Below are 22,699 nucleotides of genomic sequence, written 5' to 3'. Positions count from 1 at the left end.
ATGATGCAATAATAAAACAATGATATTTCTCTCAATAGAGGGCAATTATAAGTGGAGTCAATTCATGAGTTCTTAATCTTACACCTTTAAAAGCTGCCATTGTACAAGGGATGAATCAGCACCTGGTAAAGGTTTTGTACCTGGTTAGTAAAGCTGGATCGCACTGTTGTTGGGATGCATTCATCAAGATTGGCATCATCGAAGATAAGGGCTGGGTTCTTCCCCCCTAACTCCAGGGAGAGCTTCTTGCAGTATGGAGCACTCTTCTCTCTGATGTGCTGTGCTGTGAGTGTACTCCCAGTGAAGGATATCAGTGGCACATCAGGGTGAGAAACAATTGCTTCCCCAGCCTTTGGGCCACTCCCAAATATTATGTTCACTACACCAGGTGGAATGCCTGAGAAAGAAAAAAGAAACATTAAATAGCAAATAGGAATGGGAAAAGCTTTTGACTTTAGATATGATACAGAAGGAAATTAATGTGACACTCAGTAACATGTTTCTACTAGTGGGAGAGTCTAGGACTAGAGGTCATAGCCTCTGAACTAAAGGACGTTCTTTTAGGAAGGAGATGTGGAGGAATTTCTTTAGTCAGAGGGTGGTGAATCTGTGGAATTCTTTGCTGCAGAAGGCTGTGGGGGCAATGTCAGTGGATATACTTAAGACAGAGATAGATTATTGATTAATATGGGTGTCATGGGGTTATGGGGATGAGGGATATGGGGGTTAGGAGGGAGATAGATCAGCCATGATTGAATGGCAGAGTAGACTTGATGGGCCGAATGGCCTAATGCTACTACTATCACTTATGATCTTATAATATGAATTGGCTTCACAAAAATGGAATATCACCAACTCAAAAGGAGCAGAACAAGTCTTTCACAGCTTTGTTGGACTAAGGCTAATGATTCTGACCACAACAATTAACGTCATGGAAAACAAAATCAGCAGATAATGGAAATCTGGAATAAATGCAGGAAAATTTGGAAATACTCAGCTAGTCAAGCAGCATTGATTTGTGAGGAAAAAAAACATTGTTAAGGTTTCAGATCAATGACTTCTCTTCAGAATTATGCCAGTGATGATGGATTTCTTCTGCATTAGCGGGAAACATCAAAATTGCCCTTCAAAACAAAAGGTGCATAAAGAGACACAAAGGCATTCAGTGTCTTTCTATTGCCTTCACTCTACCTGCTTCATCCAAGAGTTTGCACATCATCCACGCAGTGACTGACGTCATTTCACTCGGTTTGGCAACAACAGTGTTGCCCATGGCAATGGCTGGGGCTATTTTCCATGTCAAGAGATAAAGTGGTAGATTCCAGGGGCTGATCAGGCCAGCTGAAGGCACGGAGAAGAGATTAAGATTAGCCACTTCACAATGTAGAACAATTAATAATATCTTAAGGTCCTGCAAGTAGCCGAGTTACAGACAAAACATTTTCAATACTCGGTTTTGCCCCAATGCCTATCAGACTGCCAACAAAAGAGCCCTGATTTCCTTAGAATCCTTTCTGGGATATTTCTTGTTTCCAGTTTTGTTTAAATCGCTAGGGCTTCGGGTTTAAAAAAATATCAAATTTGGTGACAAATTTAAGCATTGCACATTCTGAGGGTAAATACAAGTAGTTGTATGTGTTAAAGACATAGTGTCATACAGCACGGACACAGGCCCTTCAGCCCAACTTGTCAATGCGGACTAAGATGCCCTATCTGGTCCCACCTGCCCGCATTTTGCCCATATCCCTCTAAACCTTTCCAAATGTCTCTTAAATGTTGTTATACTACCTGCCCCACCTACCTCCTCTGGCAGCTCATTCCATATACCCACCACCCTCTGTGTGAATAAGTTGCTCCTCAGGTTCTTATTAAATCTTTCCCCTTTCACTTTAAACCTATGTCCTCAGGTTCTTGATTCCTCTACTCTGGGTAAAAGACTGTCCATTTGCTCTATCTATTCCTCTCATGATCTTATTCACCTCTATTTGATCACCCCTCATCCTACTCCACTCCAAGAAATAAAGTTCATGGGGAGGGAGTAGGGGAAGAGGAGCAATGATGATTCAAAAATCTTAAGAGTTTACACATGTCAGGCATATGAGTGAGGTAAAAATAAAGAGGAAAAGAGCCGAGCACTTGCTCGGGGGTCAACAAATTGGATTTTTTTTTTAAATTTACACACAAAATTACCAGTTTCAAGCCTCTTTTAGTGCATTTCAAAGTACAAACAAACATTACAAAATAATGTGAATATGTCACTGTACACTAATAACATTCTGAAGTAAATTCGCACATTAATTGATAATCAGCCCAAAAAGGTGGTGATTGGCTTTTCGGCTGTGTTTTATATTTTAACCCTGTCTTAAGTAATTTAGTTATATAATCTTGCACTTAAATGTAATATTTACTCATTACAGTTCCACCACTGATGTTCTGGCACTTGGTTCCAGAGCTTTGCTGGTTTATCCAGCAGGCCAAGGAAGTCGGCTGTGGGGATAGATTTGCTGGCTCCAGCTGGGCTGGAGTTCCAGAGCCCCGGCCGCAGGTTGCAAATTCAGCCCACCGATCGGCCGTGGAAGTCCCGATGAGGTCGAGATTGGCTGCCTTGCCCAGCCTAGGTGCCACATTTTCGGGGAGACTTCCAGGGCGCGCGAGGGGGAATTTCTCACGGAACCCCCAGCGACCTCTAGTGGAACGCTAGTGTTCATTACAAGTCTATACATCATATATTTTATTTTCTTTCTTTCGATCCGATTTCTCCGTTTATTTGACAAAGTGAAAAATGCGGAAACCATGCAAAAAGCACGGAAAATGGATTTTAAAACCACGGAGATCCGTGGAAAATTCACATGATTTAACATGAAAGACAAAGGACAGGTGAACAATCCACACCCTGGAGGCGTATCTGACAAAAAGAAATATTTCAAAGGCAGCCGTGTGCTTTCAAAGTTATTTTATTTAACTGCTGTAGGCTATGTTTCTCAGACTGCAAGAAACTCAGCAACTGAAGGGATACGAGAAAGACTTCAAAGAGAATCATCTACAGAATCGCTTATGAAGAACAACTGTCCAATACTTCAAATTTACCAAGGACATTTATCAAGGAAATCCAAGTCACAGCCCCATACTTCACCCCCAACACCCTTCCCTCCAATCTTACCATAGAACATAGCACAATAAAGACAAAAAAAATGCCGGAGTAACAAAGGAAAATGTAGAATAGACCATTGTTAGTTGGGAGAAGGTAACAACACAGCAAACAGAGATAAAATGTAGTCGAAGACACTATTTGCTTTGTTGTTATCTCCGACTACATTTTATCTGTTTGCTTTGATGTTACCTTCTCCAAACTAACAATGATCTATTCCACATATTCCTTGATCACCATTCCCTTTGTCCTGTTTTCACACCTTACACTTCCTCATCTATACACTTCCTTATCTATGTTCCTCCCACTCCTCTGACATCAGTTTGAAAAAGGGTCTCGACCAGAAGCATCACCCATTCTTTCTGTCCAGAGATGCTGCCTGTCCCGCTGAGATACCCCAGCATTTTGCGTCTATCTTAAATTTAAACCAGCACCTGCAGTTCCTTCATACACATAGAACTATACAGCACAGGAACAGGCCCTTCAGCCCACAATGTCTGTGCTGAACATGATGCCAAGCTAAACAAACCTGCACAAGATCCGTATCTCTCCATTCTCTGCATATCCACTGTTATATTTCCTGGTTGCTCGACAGTGGATCAGGCATAAATCAAACTAGCAGAAAATGGAGAAGATACCTACAGAATACACTCAATTTTTGGTTTGCCCACTCCAAATCCTCTCTCACATTCACTATGCACCTTTGCCTTCAATCACGCCTCAGTCCCACATGAGAGAATGGGTCGACTGGGCTTACATTTACTGGAATTTAGAAGTATGAGAGGGGATCTTATAGAAACATAAAATTCTTACGGGATTGGGCAGGCTTGTTGCAGGAAAAATGTCCCCAATGTTGGGGGAGTCCAGAACCAGGGGTCACAGTTTAAGATTAAGGGGTAGGCCATTTAGGACTGAGATGAGGAAAACAAATTTCTTCCAGAGTTGTGAATCTGTGGAATTCTCTGCCATATAAGGTAGTGTAGGCCAATTCACTGGATGTTTAAGAGTTAGATATAGTGCTTAGGGTTAAAGGAATCAAGGGATATGGGGAGAAAGCAGGAACAGGGTACTGATTTTGGATGATCAGCCATGATCATATTGAATGGCGGTGCTGGCTCGAAGGGCCGAATGTCCTCCTCCTGCACCTATTTTCTCTGTTTATATCTGTCTACCAGGTTCTGAGTGGAGTAGAGATAGAGAATCCAGTTCACTCCCTGACCCCAGGCAGAAGACATTAATATCCTTTCGCTAGCACCACCCACAGTCAACTCCCTTAGTGAACCTGCCCCATCCTGGAGTTAAAAGAGGCAGTGCACTCCTCACGAAAGAATTGTTAAACAGAGGCACAATAGAGGTTGAAGGGCTCAGTTAAATTGATTTTTATAGAAAGGAAAACAAATCCTCTGTTGTGTAAAGAGAGATAGCAATTATAAATCAATGTATTAACATGTAATGGCATTGATCGGCCACATGCTGAAGCATTGCACGAGGTTCAGGAAGCTTGCCAAAGGAAGGATTTCAGAGCAACGCCAAGGCTTTATTGATAGTTTGAACAACATGTTATTGTTGTGCAGGGAGCTTGAGAAATCAGCTTTCAAAGTCACATAGTGGAAACAGGCGCCTCAACCCAACTTGCCCACATGGACCAAGATGCCCCATCCACACTAGTCCTACCTGCCTGCTTTTGACCTATATTCATCCAAACCCATCCTATCCAAGGTTTGTTATTTAGGAACTGGGGAATTTAAAGGGAGATTTAATGAAGTCTTTCCAGTTATCAAAAGTGTCAGGAAGAAAGTGAAAGAGATTATTGTTACTTATTAAAATAATTTATAGTGCAGTGATACTATAATTATTTAAAGACTGAAGTGAAAAGATCGTGATGCACTTTGTTTCCATGAGTGTAACAGTGGGACTTGGGATTGGGATTGCTATTGAGGGCGTGCAGCGTAGGTTCACTAGGTTAATTCCCGGAAGGGCGGGACTGTCGTATGTTGAAAGGCTGGAGCAATTAGGCTTGTATACACTGGAATTTAGAAGGATGAGGGGGGATCTTATTGAAACATATAAGATAATTAGGGGATTGGATACATTAGAGGCAGGAAACATGTTCCCAATGTTGGGGGAGTCCAGAACAAGGGGCCACAGTTTAAGAATAAGGGGTAGGCCATTTAGAACGGAGATGAGGAAGAACTTTTTCAGTCAGAGAGTGGTGAAGGTGTGGAATTCTCTGCCTCAAAAGGCAGTGGAGGCCAGTTCGTTGGATGCTTTCAAGAGAGAGCTGGATAGAGCTCTTAAGGATAGCGGAGTGAGGGGGTATGGGGAGAAGGCAGGAACGGGGTACTGATTGAGAGTGATCAGCCATGATCGCATTGAATGGCGGTGCTGGCTCGAAGGGCTGAATGGCCTACTCTTGCACCTATTGTCTATTGTCTATTGGGCTATTTTCAGTACTCCACAAGAATAAAATACTGAGCACTGTCTTTTGCTTTGCCCTTTGCCATTATCACCTTAGAATATAAATCACTGCTGCAAAACAATATGTTAGAATGTAAAAAGTAGCAAACCCTAGTGGTTGTTATAATGATCCCTGCAACATAGAAACACAGAAAATAGGCGCAGGGGAGGCCATTCGGCCCTTCGAGCCAGCACCGCCATTCATTGTGATCATGGCTGATCCTCCACAATCAGTATCCCCTGCCTGCCTTCTCCCCATATCCCTTGATTCCACTAGCCCCTAGAGCTCTATCTAACTCTCTCTTAAATCCATCCAGTGATTTGGCCTCAGTGGCAGAGAATGCCACAAATTCACAACTCTCTGGGTGAAAAAGTTCCTTCTCACCTCAGTTTTAAATGGCTTCCCCTTTATTATTAGACTGTAGCCCCCGGTTCTGGACTCCCCCAACATTGGGAACATATTTCCTGCATCTAGCTTGTCCAGTCCTTAACTGTACTGGAATCAACTCAAGACACCACGATTACTGGACCTTTGCCCTCAAAACTACCACAGTGCAGCCAGTCTTTATGTAATCTTTTATTTTTTTTAAATCTGGTTGAAGGCAAACATGCAAGATGCTTAACAAAAGCAGTAAAGGTTGCAAATAGTGGGCCAGGCAGTATCTCTGGAGACAAATCAGAGGTTCACTTCTGGTGAATTGTTTTCGCTCATCACAGCTGTTGCCTGATCTGCTGAATATATCCAGCATGTTACCTTTATTTCTGGTTCTCTGCAAGTGGAGTGTTTTGCATTTGTGTAATTTTGGTGAAAAACTGTAACTATTACCAAAAGCCAGAGAACTTTTGTGGTGACATTGAGGGGGATTAAACTGCCCTCGGCAGAATAGCTCATTCCTCGTGCTCTATTTGCAGAGATTTTTCCCATGTTACTATATATATATATATATATGTGTTCTGCTCACATACAAATATTTACGTTCTATCCAAATACAAATTTTCTTCCAGGTGACAGAAATTCTTTCTCTCACCAATATCAATAAAATATGTTAACATATTTTCACACCAAAGGACTTCCAAAAATGTAGAAACATAGAAAATAGGTGCAGGAGGAGGACATTTGGCCCTTTGAGCCAGCACCGCCATTCATTATGATCATGGGCTGATCGTCCACAATCAGTAACCCGTGCCTGCCTTCTCCCCATATCCCTTGATTCCACTAGCCCCTGGAGCTCTATCTAACTCTCTTTTAAATTCATCCAGTGAATTGGCCTCCACTGCCTTCTGTGGCAGAGAATTCCACAAATTCACAACTCTCTGGGTGAAAATGTAATAATGAAGAGGAATCGTTCAGAGGCTAGTTTAGTTTAGAGATGCAGTGCAGAAACAGGCCCTTCGGCCACCGAGTTCGTGCCGACAAGCAATTCCCGCACATTAACACTATCCCACTCACTCGAGGGACAACTTACAATTATACCAAACCAATTAACCTACAAACCTGTACGTATTTGAAGTGTGGGGGAAAACCGGAAATCCCTAAGAAAACCCTCGCATGTCACAGGGAGAACGTGCAAACTCCGCACAGACAAGCACCCGTAATTAGGTTCAAACCCATGTCTCAGGTATTGTAAGGCAGCAACTCTACCGCTGCACCACCCTGCCGCATATGTGATTATTTTCTGTTGCCTCACCTACTCCCACTGGTGTCCGTGTGGTGAAGTGGGTGCAGCTCATATGGTCCATCTCTGAACATTCTGTGGTGTTGTGGAGGATCGTTGAGGCAAAAAATCGGAAATTATAAACTGCTCGAGGTATTTCCATGCTTCTTGCTGCGGTAATAGTCTTCCCTGAAATTTGCAAAGGGAAAAATGAACATTTATGAAATGAGATAATTGAGCAATTTCCATGAAATCTTGCCGCCGAGCTGGGGTGTTAGTACATGTCCATTATATCTGATAACAGAACATATCTGAGAAAACTTTGTTCAATACATTTCGGCTTCCATCTCATTGATGAGGGGAAATGTGTTTAGTGATCGCGAGGGAGGATTTGGAGTTAGCCCCTTGGCCCAGCGAGTCTGCACCAACCAGCAATCATCCCATACACTAGTTCTATCCTGTACACCAGGGACAATTTACAGAAGCTAATTAACCAACAAACATGCACGTCTTTGGAATGTGGGAGAACACCAAAACACCCAGAGAAAACCCACGTGGTCACAGGGAGAACGTACAAACTCCATACAGACAGCACCCATAGTCAGGATCAAACCCGGGTCTCTGGCGCTCCAAGGCAGCAACTCTATCACTGCGCCACCTCATAATTTATATCAAAAGGACTGGAATACTAAAACAGAGATGTCATGCCGAGGCTCTATAAGGTGCTGGTCAGGCCGCATTTGGAGTACTGCGAGCAAATGTGGGCCCCATACCAGTGGAAGGATGTGCTGGCTCAGGAGAGGATCCAGAGAAGGTTTTACAAGAATGATTCCAGGAATGAGTAGGTCAGCATATGATGAGTGCTTGACAACACTGGGCCTCCACTCACTGGAGTTTAGAAGGTTGAGGGGGGGACCTCATTGAAACTTACAGAATAATGAAAAGCATAGATAGAGTGGATGTGGAAAGGATGTTTTTCCTTTAAAAAGGAATTAAAGGACGCTCTTTTGGAAAGAAGGAAGCATTCTGTAGTCAGAGGGTATTTAATCTGCGGAACATTGCCACAGAGGGCTGTGGAGGCCAAGTCAGTGGATATTTTAAAAGCAGAGATAGAAATAAATTCTTGAAAAAAATGGGTGTCAAGGGTTATGGGGAGAAGGCAGGAAAATGGGATTAGGAAGCAGAGATCAGCCAAGATTGAATGGCGGAGTAGACTCGATGAGCCGAATGGCCCAATTCTCCTCCTATAACTTGTGAAAACATTATTTCATCTATACATGCATATCTTTTCGGTACAGAACAACAGGGAATAGAGGTATATGAAAATTAATAACTACAAATATTTGAAAGTGTAAAATAATTGCCTTTGACCTGAAGGAGAAATTCTGTACCCTTTTTTAACAGAGGCTGCATGAACTGCTGAATGTTTTCAGGGGATTTGGGAAATGGCTGGGAAATTTGACTTAGACACAAGAGCAGCCATGAACCTACTAAATGGTGAAGCAGGTCAAAGGTAGGCATGGCCCACTCCTCCCTTGTCTTGCTCTGCTCGTACATGGACATGTTACCAGACAGTATTCCAGCCCAGCTTTCGCACACCCAGGTTTTAGTTTAATTTAGTTTATAGACAGTGTGGAAATAGTTCAGTTCATTGTCACGTGTACCGAGGTGCAGTGAAAGGTTTTTTGTTGCTTGCTGACCAATCAGCAGAAAGACAATACATGATTACAATCAATCCATTTGCAGCATATAGATACACGATAAGGGAATAATGGTTAGTGCAAGGTAAAGCCAGCAAAGTACGATCAAGCATAGTCCGAGGGATGTCCGAAGGAAACAGGCCCTTCGGCCCACCAAGTCTGCACTGACCCCCGCACACTAACACTAGTCCTACACACACTAGGACAATTTACATTTATACCAATCCAATTAACCTAGAAACCTGTATGTCTTTGGAGTGTGGGAGGAAACCAAAGATCTCAGAGAGAACCCACGCAGGTCACGGGGAGAATGTACAAAATCTTTACAGACAGCACCCGTAATCAGGATGGAACCAGGGTCTCTGGCGCTGTAAGGCAGCAACTCTACCGCTGCGCCACTGTGCTGCTCAGGTGTTGATAGAAATGATCTGATTACCTTGATCCTTTGATTCCGCCTGAGCAAACTCCTCCAGATGAGCCTCTATCAGGTCTGCCAGTTTATGAAGTATCTGCGATCGCTGCAAAGGGCTCTTTGCCGACCACCCGGGGAAAGCATCTTTGGCAGCACTGACCGCTGCATCCACCTGTGAAGAAAGATTAAAGCAACAAACCAAGTCACGAGGAATCAACAACAATCCACTTCTTTAGCGTGCTTTCTCTATGTATGTCTTTCTTCAACTGGCCAACCGATTTAGAGTTTAGAGATATGACATGGAAACAGGCCCTTCGGCCCACCGAGTCCATGCCAACCATTGATCATCCAGTGATCACATCAGTGCTGGCATCCCACTTTCACATACACACTAGGGACAATTTACAGATGCCAATTAACCTCTTAACCTGCACGTCTTTTGGATATGGAAGGAAACCAGACCACCCAAAGGAAACCCACACAGTCACACGGAGAACATGCAAAACTCCTGACAGACAGCACCCAAGGACAGGATTGAACCCCGGTCTCTGAGGCTGTGAGGCAGCCGCTATACCACTGCGCCACCCTTTAATTTACTCATTTGAATCAATGAGGCACCAATGAAGACAGCTTTGTACATGTTGACCAATATAACAAGCACTAACTCCTGGCAGGAGTGAATTATTGTAAGTATTCCTGTTGCACATTAGGTGTATGGACTTATTAACCAGAGATATTTTATTGTGTTCACATGGCATGCATTCTGGATCAGGCAAACCTGACATTGACTCAAATTCTCTGTCCTCTTCCCCTATGTTTTTCTTATTTAGATTCCACAACTCTGAAAAGCAGCTCCCACACCATGGATGCACATAGAAACATAGAAAATAGGTGCAGGAATAGGTCATTCGGCCCTTCAAGCCTGCACCGCTATTCAATATGATCATGGCTGATCATCCGAAATCAGTACCCCGTTCCTGCTTTTTCTCCATATCCCGTGATTGCGTTAGCCCTAAGAGCTATATCGTACTCTCTCTTGAAAACATCCAGTGAATTGGCTTCCACTGCCTTCTGTGGCAGAGAATTCCACCGATTCACAACTCTCTGGGCGAAAAAGTTTTTCCTCATCTCAGTCCTAAATGGCCTACCCCTTATTCTTAAACTGTGACCTTTGGTCCTGGACTCCCCCAATATTAGGAACATTTTTCCTGCATCTACCCTGTCCAATCCCTTAAGAATTTTATATGTTTCTATAAGTATCTAAGATAATGACATCAAATTGACAGTTGCATGACTTTTCATTACTTCCAGTGGTCTAACATTATTTCATCTATACATAGTAATAAAAAAAAGGTTGATGAGGGGAAAGCAATAGACAATGTCTACATGGACTTCAGCAAGATATTTGATAAGGTTCCACATGGTAGGCTATTCTGGAAGGTTAGATCACATGTGATCCAGGGAGAGCTAGCCGACTAGATAGAGAATTGACTTCATGGAAGGAAGCAGAGGGTGAGGGTGGAAGGTTGTTTTTCCAGACTGAAGGCATGTGACTAGTGGTGTGCCTCATGCATCGTTGCTGGAGCCTTTGCTGTTTGTGATTTATATCAACAATTTGGATGAGAATGTAGACGGCATGATTAGCAAGTTCGCAGATGACACCAAAGTGTAGATAACGAAGATAGTTATCAAAATTACAGCAGAATCTTGATCAATTGGACAAATGGGCTGAGAAATGGTTAACGGAGTTTAATGCAGACAAGTGCGAGGGGTTGCATTTTGAGAAGTCAAAATAGGGCAGGACCATGCAAGATGAGGCAAGGATAAGGTGAATGCATCTGGCCTTTTCCCCGGGATGGGAGAGTCAAGAACCAGAGGACAGAGGTTTAAAGTGAGAGGGGAAAGATTTAATAGGAACCCGAGGGGCAACTTTTTCTCATAGAGTGGGGTAGGAATATGGAGCGAGCTGCCAGAGGAGGTAGTTGCGGCAGGTACTACGACATCATTTTAAATACATTTTGACAGTTAGTTGGATGCTTTAGAGAGATATGGGCCAAACATGGGACTAGTGTAGATGGAGCATCTTGAATGGCATAGCAAATTGGGCCAAAGGGCCTGTTTCCATGTTCTATGACTCAATGAAATGCATATATTTTCGATACTTAGAACCACAGGGAATCATAGAATATGAAAATTGAAAACTACAAATACTTGAAACCTAAAATACAGTCGTTGACCATTAGAAAATCAATTCAGAGAGCAGAAACCCTAATAGTTTTCCCTATTAAAAATTGGTTTTAAACTTTGATTTATATATCAAGGAATTTGTTGTTGCACTTGAACTCCCTGTGTTGTCATGTTGCTATGTTTTACTATTGTTGCTTCTCTACCGTGTATTCACATGGTACAGTGATTGTCTACTTGTCAATAGACAATAGGTGCAGGAGTAGGCCATTCGGTCGTTCGAGCCTGCAGCACCATTCAGTGTGATCATGGCTGATCATTCTCAATCAGTACCCCGTTCCTGCCTTCTCCCCATACCCCCTGACTCCGCTATCCTTAAGAGCTCTATCTAGCTCTCTCTTGAAAGCATTCAGAGAATTGGCCTCCACTGCCTTCTGAGGCAGAGAATTCCACAGATTTACAACTCTCTGACTGAAAAGGTTTTTCCTCATCGTTCTAAATGGCCTACCCCATATTCTTAAACTGTGGCCCCTGGTTCTGGACTCCCCCAACATTGGGAATATGTTTCCTGCCTCTAACGTGTCCAACCCCTTAATAATCTTATATGTTTCAATAAGATCCCCTCTCATCCTTCTAAATTCCAGTGTATACAAGCCTAGTCGCTCCAGTCTTTCAACATACGACAGTCCCGCCATTCCGGGAATTAACCTGGTGAACCTACGCTGCACGCCCTCAATAGCAAGAATATCCTTCCTCAAATTTGGAGACCAAAACTGCACACGGTACTCCAGGTGCGGTCTCACTAGGGCCCTGTACAACTGCAGAAGGACACACAGCGAGTTTTCCATTGGGGTTTTCCTTTATCCTTTTCCTGGAATAGAAGATGTGGTCAGTGGGTCAACTGCTGGACCTCAAGCACTCTGCATCTAGCCCTGTATTTACAGGCACTTGTCCACAAGTCCAACCCAAGCCCCGACACCACCGGGTGTCAAATTCTGATTTACCGCTGAGATCCACTTGCAGACAAGACACTGCCAGTGACTGGAAATGTCACGACAGCATTTTCTTTAATGCATCGAAACGGATTCAAGCTGTCACAGGAGACAACAGATACATATAATAAGTCAGATCAAATCTGATGAGAAAGGAGGTGTTGATGGCTTAAGTGTAATGTCTTCTTTGGTACACATAATCAAATGACAACTTATCAAATTCTGAAGGAGTTGCCAATCAGTGGTCCATTAGAACATCTCTGTAGATGCCTTGGCAGGTGTAAGACAAGTACAACTACAGATGTAGGAATCTTTGTCCCCTGTTCAGACCCCTCCTGATGGACAAGCCCAAAGTAGCTCAGCAGTACTGTGCAATGTACAATGGGCAGACTTTCCTAATTATCTCTGTGACATTACACTGTCTTCCTCATTTCCATCAATACACAAGGGATTTAATAGCCCACTATAAGGCTCTGGTTCATGTCACTGAGTTGCCGATTCTCATGTTTGCATCTGCAGGGATCAGTGCTAATGGATCACTGCTTGGCAATCCCTTTTGAATTTGATAAAGTTGTCATTAGATTAAGTGTTCCAAAGAACATTCCACTTGAAACATAAACCCCTCCTTTCACATCAGATTTGACCTGACTTATTATATGTATCAAGTGTTTCCTGCCTTTCCTTTGGATTTCCAGATGTATGTGCCGCACGGTGGCGCAGCGGTAGAGTTGCTGCCTTGCAGTGCCAGAGACCCGGGTTCCAGCCTGACTACGGGTGCTGTCTGTATGGAGTTTGTACGTTCTCCCCGTGACCCGCGTAGGTTCTCCGGGCGCTTCGGTTTCCTCCCACACTCCAAAGACGTACAGGTTTGTAGGCTAATTGGCTTGGTAAAATTGTAAATCACTGAAAGGAAGCATGCAGGTACAGCAGGCAGTGAAGAAAGCCAATGGAATGTTGGCCTTCATAACAAGAGGAGTTGAGTATAGGAGCAAAGAGCTCCTTCTGCAGTTGTACAGGGCCCTAGTGAGACCGCACCTGGAGTACTGTGTGCAGTTTTGGTCTCCAAATTTGAGGAAGGATATTCTTGCTATTGAGGGCGTGCAGCGTAGGTTTATTGGGTTAATTCCCGGAATGGCAGGAGTATCATATGTTGAAACACTGGAGCGACTAGACTTGTATACACTGGAATTTAGAAGGATGAGAGGAGATCTTATCGAAACGTATAAGATTATTAAGGGGTTGGACACATAAGAGGCAAGAAACATGTTCCCAATGTTGGGGGAGTCCAGAACAAGGGGTCACAGTTTAAGAATAAGGGGTAGGCCATTTAGAACTGAGATGAGGAAAAACGTTTTCAGTCAGAGATTTGTGAATCTGTGGAATTCTCTGCCTCAGAAGGCAGTGGAGGCCAATTCTCTGAATGCATTCAAGAGAGAGCTAGATAGAGCTCTTATGGATAGCGAAGTCAGGGGGTATGGGGAGAAGGCAGGAACGGGGTACTGATTGAGAATGATCAGCCATGATCACATTGAATGGCGGTGCTGGCTCGAAGGGCCGAATGGCCTCCTCCTGCACCTATTGTCTATTGTCTAGTATGGGTGGGATGGTGTTCGCGTGTGGATATCGATGGTTGTCGCAGACTCGTTGGGCCGAAGGGCCTGTTTCTGTGCTGTATCTTTAAACTAAAAGTACTTTAGGCTCAGGTTATTTTAAGTTGCTGCACGATTGTTCCTTCTGGCACATTTTTGTCTGCTCCACAGCGGAATCTCCTCAAGGTATGCCAACTTTGAAAACGTTGTCCTCCTCTCTCGGAGGAACGGTTCCGACCCGAAACGTCACCTGCTCCTTTTCTCCAGAGATGCTGCCTGACTCGTTCAGTTACTCCAGCATTTTGTGTTTATCTTGCTTCATGACCCTTGTATTTATTCTGCTTGGTCCAAACTTCAGTAGGCTAATTACTTAAGGTGGATGATGAGGAACAAAGGGCCTTGCCACTGCTTATCAAGATAATATTCACTTCTACTTATTGATGGGATGCCTCAGTGTATTGGCTGTAATAAAAATAATGCTTTGTTCAGTAATTCCTTACAGCTTTATCATTTGTACATTGGCGTAAAATCTATGCTACAACCTGCTTCTGGTGTTATACTGCCACCTCATGGAACTAAAAAGAATTACACAAGAGTACAAATAAAAGAGCCAGTGAAGCTACATTTTTCCTGCTCCATCCTTCTGTGTCTTTGTAGGTGAAACGAATATCTATGCAACAAAGTAATCGATGCATGTTGCTGAGCACAAAGTATGCCTGACATAAAACATAGGTGGCCGAAGGAGGTGGGAGGTTAAAGTACATCTGTGGTGTATGGCTGACTTTCCCCACGGTCTCCGATTTCTTCCCCTCCCATCTATCCGAACTCTGCCATCCCAAATGAACTCAGTGTTCCCCTTCTCCCTGCACAATCTGCTCTCCCATCCATTCATTCTTCTGCACCAACTCTATTGCCCTACTTTTTCCCCTCTACTTCCCGAGCAGTACAAGAAGGCCCACTATGATCTCGAACAAAGCCATCAAGGATGCAAGAGACAATACCGGGACAAACTCGAGTCCCAGTATGATCACTCTGACACACGGAGATTGTGGCACGGTCTGAATAAGATCACTGGCTGCAAAGCAAGGTCAGGCAACATCACTGGTGATAGTGCGACCCTACCCAATGAACTGAATGCTTTCGAAACTATCCTACATACACTAGGAACAATTTACACATACACTAAGCCAATTAACCTACATACCTATACGTCTTTGGAATGTGGGAGGAAACCGAAGATCTCGGAGTAACCCCATGCGGTCATGGGGAGAACATATAAACTCCATACAGACAGCACCCGTAGTCAGGATCGAACCCGGGTCTCTGGCGCTGCAAGCGCTGTAAGGCAGCAACTCTGCCGCTGAGCCACCATGCTGCCCAGCTACTGCGGCATTTTGTGTCTATCATCGGTGTAAACCAGCATCTGTTCTACATAAAGCAACAGATGTTCCAATAATATAGGAAACAGGGCATCAAAGTTAATCGCATGCCCGCTTCCTCCTCTTCACAGAGTATTCACCTTCCTTTTGAGACTATCACTTCCCAAATTTCCAATGCAGAACAGTTGCAACATAATCCGACAATGAACAATTAAAGCCTTTCACTGTGTGAGGCGCAGTTTGGCATGGATTGCGATTGCGAAACAAATGTGCACAAGTTCCACCCCTCGTTCTTCAGGGCTGCTCCAATGTCCATCCACTAATGCAAAGAAAACAACTGTTGCAACTGTGGGAGTTGTGTAAACGCTAGTGGGAGTTGTGTACAGGCCACCTAACAGTAGTAGTAGAGTTGGGGATGGCATCAAACAGGAAATTAGAAATGCGTGCAACAAAGGTAAAACAGTTATAATGGGTGACTTCAATCTACATATAGATTGGGTGAATCAAATTGGCAGAGGTGCTGAAGAAGAGGATTTCTTGGAATGTATACGGGATAGTTTTCTAAACCAACATGGAGAGGAACCAACCAGAGAGCAGGCTATTCTAGACTGGGTATTGAGTAATGAGGAAGGGTTAGTTAGCAGTCTTGATGTGCGTGGCCCCTTGGGCAAGAGTGACCATAATATGGTTGAGTTCTTCATTAGGATGGAGAGTGACTTAGTTAATTCAGAAACAACGGTTCTGAACTTAAAGAAAGGTAGCTTTGAGGGCATGAGACGTGAATTGGCCAAGATAGACTGGCAATTGATTCTTAAAGGATTGACGGTGGATATGCAATGGAAGGCATTTAAAGACCGCATGGATGAACTACAACAATTGTTCATCCCAGTTTGGGAAAAGAATAAATCAGGGAAGGTAGTGCATCCATGGCTAACAAGAGAGATTAGGGATAGTATCAAATCAAAAGATGAAGCGTACAAATTAGCAAGAAAAAGCAGCCTACCAGAGGACTGGGAGAAATTCAGAGTCCAGCAGAGGAGGACAAAGGGCTTAATTAGGAAAGGGAAAATAGATTATGAAAGAAAACTGGCAGGGAACATAAAAACTGACTGCAAAAGATTTTATAGATATGTGAAGAGAAAAAGATTAGTTAAAACAAATGTAGGTCCCTTGCAGTCAGAAACAGGTGAATTGATCATGGGGAACAAGGACATGGCAGACCACTTGAATAACTACTTTGGTTCTGTCTTCACTAAGGAAGACATAAATAATCTGCCGGAAATAGCAGGGGTCCGGGGGTCAAATGAGATGGAGGAACTGAGTGAAATCCAGGTTAGTCGGGAAGTGGTGTTAGGTAAATTGAATGGATTAAAGGCCGATAAATCCCCAGGGCCAGATAGGCTGCATCCCAGAGTGCTTAAGGAGGTAGCCCCAGAAATAGTGGATGCATTAGTGATAATTTTTCAAAACTCTTTAGATTCTGGAGTAGTTCCTGAGGATTGGAGGGTAGCTAATGTAACCCTACTTTTCAAAAAGGGAGGGAGAGAGAAAACGGGGAATTACAGACCAGTTAGTCTAACATCGGTAGTGGGGAAAATGCTAGAGTCAGTTATTAAAGATGGATAGCAGCACATTTGGAAAGTGGTGAAATCATTGGACAAAGTCAGCATGGATTTATGAAAGGTAAATCATGTCTGACGAATCTTATAGAATTTTTCGAGGATGTAACTAATAGAGTGGATAAGGGAGAACCAGTGGATGTGTTATATCTGGACTTCCAGAAGGCTTTCGACAAGGTCCCACATAAGAGATTAGTATGCAAACTTAAAGCACATGGTTTTGTGAGTTCAGTATTGATGTGGATAGAGAACTGGCTGGCAGACAGGAAGCAAAGAGTAGGAATAAACGGGTCCTTTTCAGAATGGCAGCCAGTGACTAGTGGGGTACCGCAAGGCTCAGTGCTGGGACCCCAGCTATGTACAATATATATTAATGATTTGGACGAGGGAATTGAATGCAACATCTCCAAGTTTGCGGATGACATGAAGCTGGGGGGCAGTGTTAGCTGTGAGGAAGATGCTAGGAGGCTGTAACGTGACTTGGATAGGTTAGGTGAGTGGGCAAATGCTTGGGAGATGCAGTATAATGTGGATAAATGTGAGGTTATCCATTTTGGTGGCAAGAACAGGAAAGCAGACTATTACCTGAATGGTGGCCGATTAGGAGAAGGGGAGATGCAACGAGACCTGGGTGTCGTGGTACACCAGTCATTGAAAGTAGGCATGCAGGTGCAGCAGGCAGTGAAGAAAGCGAATGGTATGTTGGCAATCATAGCGAGGGGATTTGAGTATAGGAGCAGGGAGGTTCTGCTGCAGTTGTACAGGGCATTGGTGAGACCACACCTGGAGTATTGCGTAGAGTTTTGGTCTCGTAATCTGAGGAAAGACATTCTTGCCATAGAGGGAGTACAGAGAAGGTTCACCAGATTGATTCCTGGGATGGCAGGACTTTCATATGAAGAAAGACTGGATAGACTCGGCTTGTACTCGCTGGAATTTAGAAGATTGAGGGGGGATCTTATAGAAACTTACAAAATTCTTAAGGGGTTGGACAGGCTAGATGCAGGAAGATTGTTCCCGATGTTGGGGATGTCCAGAACAAGGGGTCACAGTTTAAGGATAAGGGGGAAGTCTTTTAGGACTGAGATGAGAACGTTTTTTTTCACACAGAGAGTGGTGAATCTGTGGAATTCTCTGCCACAGAAGGTAGTTGAGGCCAGTTCATTGGCTATATTTAAGAGGGAGTTAGATGTGGCCCTTGTGGCTAAAGGGATCAGGGGGTATGGAGAGAAGCCAGGTAAGGGATACTGAGTTGGATGATCAGCCATGATCATATTGAATGGCGGTGCAGGCTCGAAGGGCCAAATGGCCTACTCCTGCACCTATTTTCTATGTTTCTATGTTTCTATCAGAAAACAGCTTCATAAACAGGAACGTGAGGTTGAACCTGCATCTGGTCACCACACTGTAGAAAACCCCAGAGTTGCAAGAAAGGATTCGCAAGAATAGTTCTGGGGATGAGTGATTTTATCCACCAGATTAGATTGTGCTTGTTCTCCTTGGGACACAAGTGGTTGAGGAGACAGTTGCAGAAGGTAGGGTATACAATGTCATGACAGGTTAACTAACATATGGTAAACAGAGGGGAGCTGTTCCAACTAGTGGTAGCTTCAAGGAACAGGGGGACAGATTTAAAGCAATGGGTGAAAAAGGAGGCCGAGAGGAACTTGCCCCTTTAAAGACACAAAGTAACACAACAGGTCAGGCAGCATCTCGGGAGAACATGCCCCTTTAAGGCCCAGAGCGTGGGTGAATCTCACTGCCAATAAGTTCATAAGTTACAGACGTACAGGTGTGTAGGTTAATTGGCTGGGCAAATGTAAAAATTGTCCCTGGTGTGTGTAGGACAGTGTTAATGTGCAGGGATCGCTGGGCGGCGCAGACTCGGTGGGCCGAAGGGCCTGTTTCCGCGCTGTACCTCTAAATCTAAAATCTAAAAAGTTGCAGGAGCAGAATTAGGCCATTCGACCTATTAAGTCTACTCCGCCATTCAATCATGGCTGATCCACCTATCTTTCCTTCTCAATCCCATTCTACTGCCTTCCCATAACCCCTGATACCCTTACTCATCAAGAATCTATCAATCTCCACCTTAAAAATATCCACTGATTTGGCTTCCACTGTGGTTAATTCCACAGATTCACCACCCTCTGACTAAAGAAATTCTTCCTCATCTCCTTTCAAAAGGTGCGTCCTTTTATTCAGAGGTTACGACCTCTAGTCCTAGACTCTCCCACTAATGGTATCATTCTCCCCACAATGACTCTATCCAGGCCTTTCAGTATTCAGTAAGTTTCAATGAGGTCCCCTCTCATCCTTCTAAACTCCAGCGCGTGCAAGTCCAGTGCCTTCATATGTTAACCTGATTATCCCTGGGATCATTCTTGTAAACCTCCTCTGGACCCTCTCCAATGCCAGCATGAAGAATAATGGATGAATTCTCTGCCACAGAGGGCAGTGGAAGCCAAATCACTGGATGGATTTAAGAGAGAGTTAGATAGAGCTCTAGGGGCTAGTGGAATCAAGGGATATGGGGAGAAGGCAGGCACGGGGTATTGATTGGGGACGATCAGCCATGATCACAATGAATGGCCTCCTCCTGCACCTATTTTCTATGTTTCTATCCTTCCTCAGAAACAAGGCCCAATACTGTTTACAATACTACAAATGCAGTCTGACCAGCACCTTAGAAAATCGCAGCATTCTATCCCTGTTTTGTATTCTAGTCCTCTCGAAATAAAAGCTAGCATTGCATTTGCATTTACATTTGCATCTGAACAGTCATTCAGGGCTTTCAAAATAAATTGGATAGGCAAGACAGAAAATAACTTGCACAGCTCCAACAAATGAGCAGTGCAATGGGACTGACTGGATTTCTCAACAAACAGTCTGCAGTGAATAGATGGGCTGGATATCCTACTTCAATACCACAATGATTCCATGGCTCAGGTCAATGTGGCAGCAGGATTTTATCCAGCATGAGCAGGACCCAGACAAACGAACCCACAAGGGAAGAGCAAGAGGAAGAAACAGGCATCTATGAGAAGAAATAGGTCAGAAGGGAAATGAAGAATAATGGATGAAGAAAAGAGAGACAGACAGGAGCAGATCTTAACAAAGACAAAAGAGGTAAATACGTACATATGGATGTGAGAAAATATGGGGTAGAGAGGAAGAGGAAGTAATTAAGAAGAGAGATAAAATGGAAAATATTACATAGTAGTTAAGTACAGAAAATTGGGAGCAAAGTTTTCAATGAGCTTACACAAAGAAAGGCCGCAATAAGCGAGCAGGAGGTACCCAGTAGATAGACACAAAATACTGGAGTAGCTCGGCGGGACAGGCAGCATCTCTGGAGAGAAGGAATGGGTGACGGGGTCTCCACTCAAAACGTCATCTGTTCCTTCTCTCCAGAGATGCTGCCTGTCCCGCTGAGCTACTCCAGCATTTTTGTGTCTATCTTCAGTTTAAACCAACATTTGCAGTTCCTTCCTACACAGGAGGTACACAGTGTTCCGTTATTTAGACAAGGCCCTGGATTGCTGGTTGAGGTACCATGCCAATATGATCATGAATTGCTCAGATCAACTCCAGTAGATCGAGCTATGTCCCAGGTAAGATAAGGGCTTAAGTAACGAGACTCCATTGTAATATAAGACAATAACTGCAGATGCTGGTACAAATCGAAGGTATTTATTCACAAAATGCTGGAGTAACTCAGCAGGTCAGGCAGCATCTCAGGAGAGAAGGAATGGATGACGTTTCGGGTCGAGACCCTTCTTCAGACTGATGTCAGGGGGGCGGGACAAAGGAAGGATGTAGGTGGAGACAGGAAGATAGAGGGAGATCTGGGAAAGGGGGAGGGGAAGAGAGGGACAGAGGAACTATCTAAAGTGGGAGAAGTCGATGTTCATACCACTGGGCTGCAAGCTGCCCAGGCAAAATATGAGGTACTGTTCCTCCAATTTCCGGTGGGCCTCACTATGGCACTGGAGGAGGCCCATGACAGAAAGGTCAGACTGGGAATGGGAGGGAGAGTTGAAGTGCTCGGCCACCGGGAGACCAGTTTGGCCAACGCGGACCGAGCGCAGGTGTTGAGCGAAGCGATCGCCGAGCCTGCGCTTGGTTTTGCCGATGTAAATAAGTTGACATCTGGAGCAGCGGATGCAATAGATGAGGTTGGAGGAGGTGCAGGTGAACCTCTGTCTCACCTGGAAAGACTGTTTGGGTCCTTGGATGGAGTTAAGGGAGGACTCCATTGTAAGGTGCTTGGCCATTGATCAGAATTGAGACATCACAGTCTGCATGCTGTGTAATCTCTTTGCAATAGACTTGTCAACTATTCCAGGGGGGCAAATGTGCACTGAAGGCATGCATATCACAACAGCTTACCAATAGTCTACAACACTGGAGAAGTTTTTTTTAAAGTAAGTAAGACTTCTGAACGAAAGTGTTTTAGTTACTTTGAAACGAAAAACACAACTAAATTTCCATTATTTCTTTTTAAACTTATTTTCCCAAATGCCAAACTAAAACCATACAGAATGAAGCCCACTATCCCGAGGTAGTGACTTTTATTTTACAAGGTTTGTTTTTTACTTTGACAATTTTTACCTTAATTGATAACAAACTTATTAAAAGCAAATAAATCACTTCTGAAGTCAACAGAAGAGGCCCTTTGTACTAGGTCAATGCTTTGCAATTAATCATTCCCCCAGAGTACACAGTTAAATAGACAGCCTGTTTGGAGTTCAAATGCTATTTGATAAAAGGAACAGGAAATGGCCTTCAGACCTGCATTGCTTCTAAGCTTCCGACTGATTGGGCGATTGGCATGGATTATATCACAACAATTTCAGATAACTGCAGCAAATGATAAAATCTTTTTGTTTACTTTTCACTCAAATGTATTGAACAGTACGCTGAGATTAAAAATTATATTTGAAGATACTATTGGTCTAAACTCAAGCATTTTCACATTTGCATTAAACAATGCACTAGGTTAATTCCCGGAATGGCGGGACTGTCGTATCATCATCATATCATATCATATATATACAGCCGGAAACAGGCCTTTTCGGCCCTCCAAGTCCGTGCCGCCCAGCGATCCCCGCACATTAACACTATCCTACACCCACTAGGGACAATTTTTACATTTACCCAGCCAATTAACCTACATACCTGTACGTCTTTGGAGTGTGGGAGGAAACCGAAGATCTCGGAGGTTGAAAGGCTGGAGCAATTAGGCTTGTATACACTGGAATTTAGAAGGATGAGGGGGGATCTTATTGAAACATATAAGATAATTAGGGGATTGGACACATTAGAGGCAGGAAACATGTTCCCAATGTTGGGGGAGTCCAGAACAAGGGGCCACAGTTTAAGAATAAGGGGTAGGCCATTTAGAACGGAGATGAGGAAGAACTTTTTCAGTCAGAGAGTGGTGAAGGTGTGGAATTCTCTGCCTCAGAAGGCAGTGGAGGCCAGTTCGTTGGATGCTTTCAAGAGAGAGCTGGATAGAGCTCTTAAGGATAGCGGAGTGAGGGGGTATGGGGAGAAGGCAG

At 43.8% G+C, this 22,699-nt stretch overlaps 1 protein-coding gene across 1 annotated transcript in view; it reads right to left on the bottom strand.

The window, feature by feature from the left end:
- Positions 1-22,699, bottom strand: part of aldh8a1 (aldehyde dehydrogenase 8 family, member A1) — a 40,868-nt gene that overhangs the window by 4,281 nt on the left and 13,888 nt on the right. Inside the window, exons 2-5 of the mRNA XM_078399753.1 lie at positions 9,397-9,544; positions 7,294-7,449; positions 1,192-1,341; positions 141-397 (exon numbers count right to left, since the gene is read on the bottom strand). Coding sequence (XP_078255879.1) covers positions 141-397; positions 1,192-1,341; positions 7,294-7,449; positions 9,397-9,544 — 711 coding nt within the window. The remainder of the gene's footprint in view (positions 1-140; positions 398-1,191; positions 1,342-7,293; positions 7,450-9,396; positions 9,545-22,699) is intronic.

Source organism: Rhinoraja longicauda, chromosome 5, assembly GCF_053455715.1.
Source record: "Rhinoraja longicauda isolate Sanriku21f chromosome 5, sRhiLon1.1, whole genome shotgun sequence".
NCBI classification, from domain to species: Eukaryota; Metazoa; Chordata; class Chondrichthyes; order Rajiformes; family Arhynchobatidae; genus Rhinoraja; species Rhinoraja longicauda.
The sequence above is the reverse complement of the archived record's forward strand: the minus strand, read 5'-3'. Positions and strand labels throughout refer to the sequence as shown.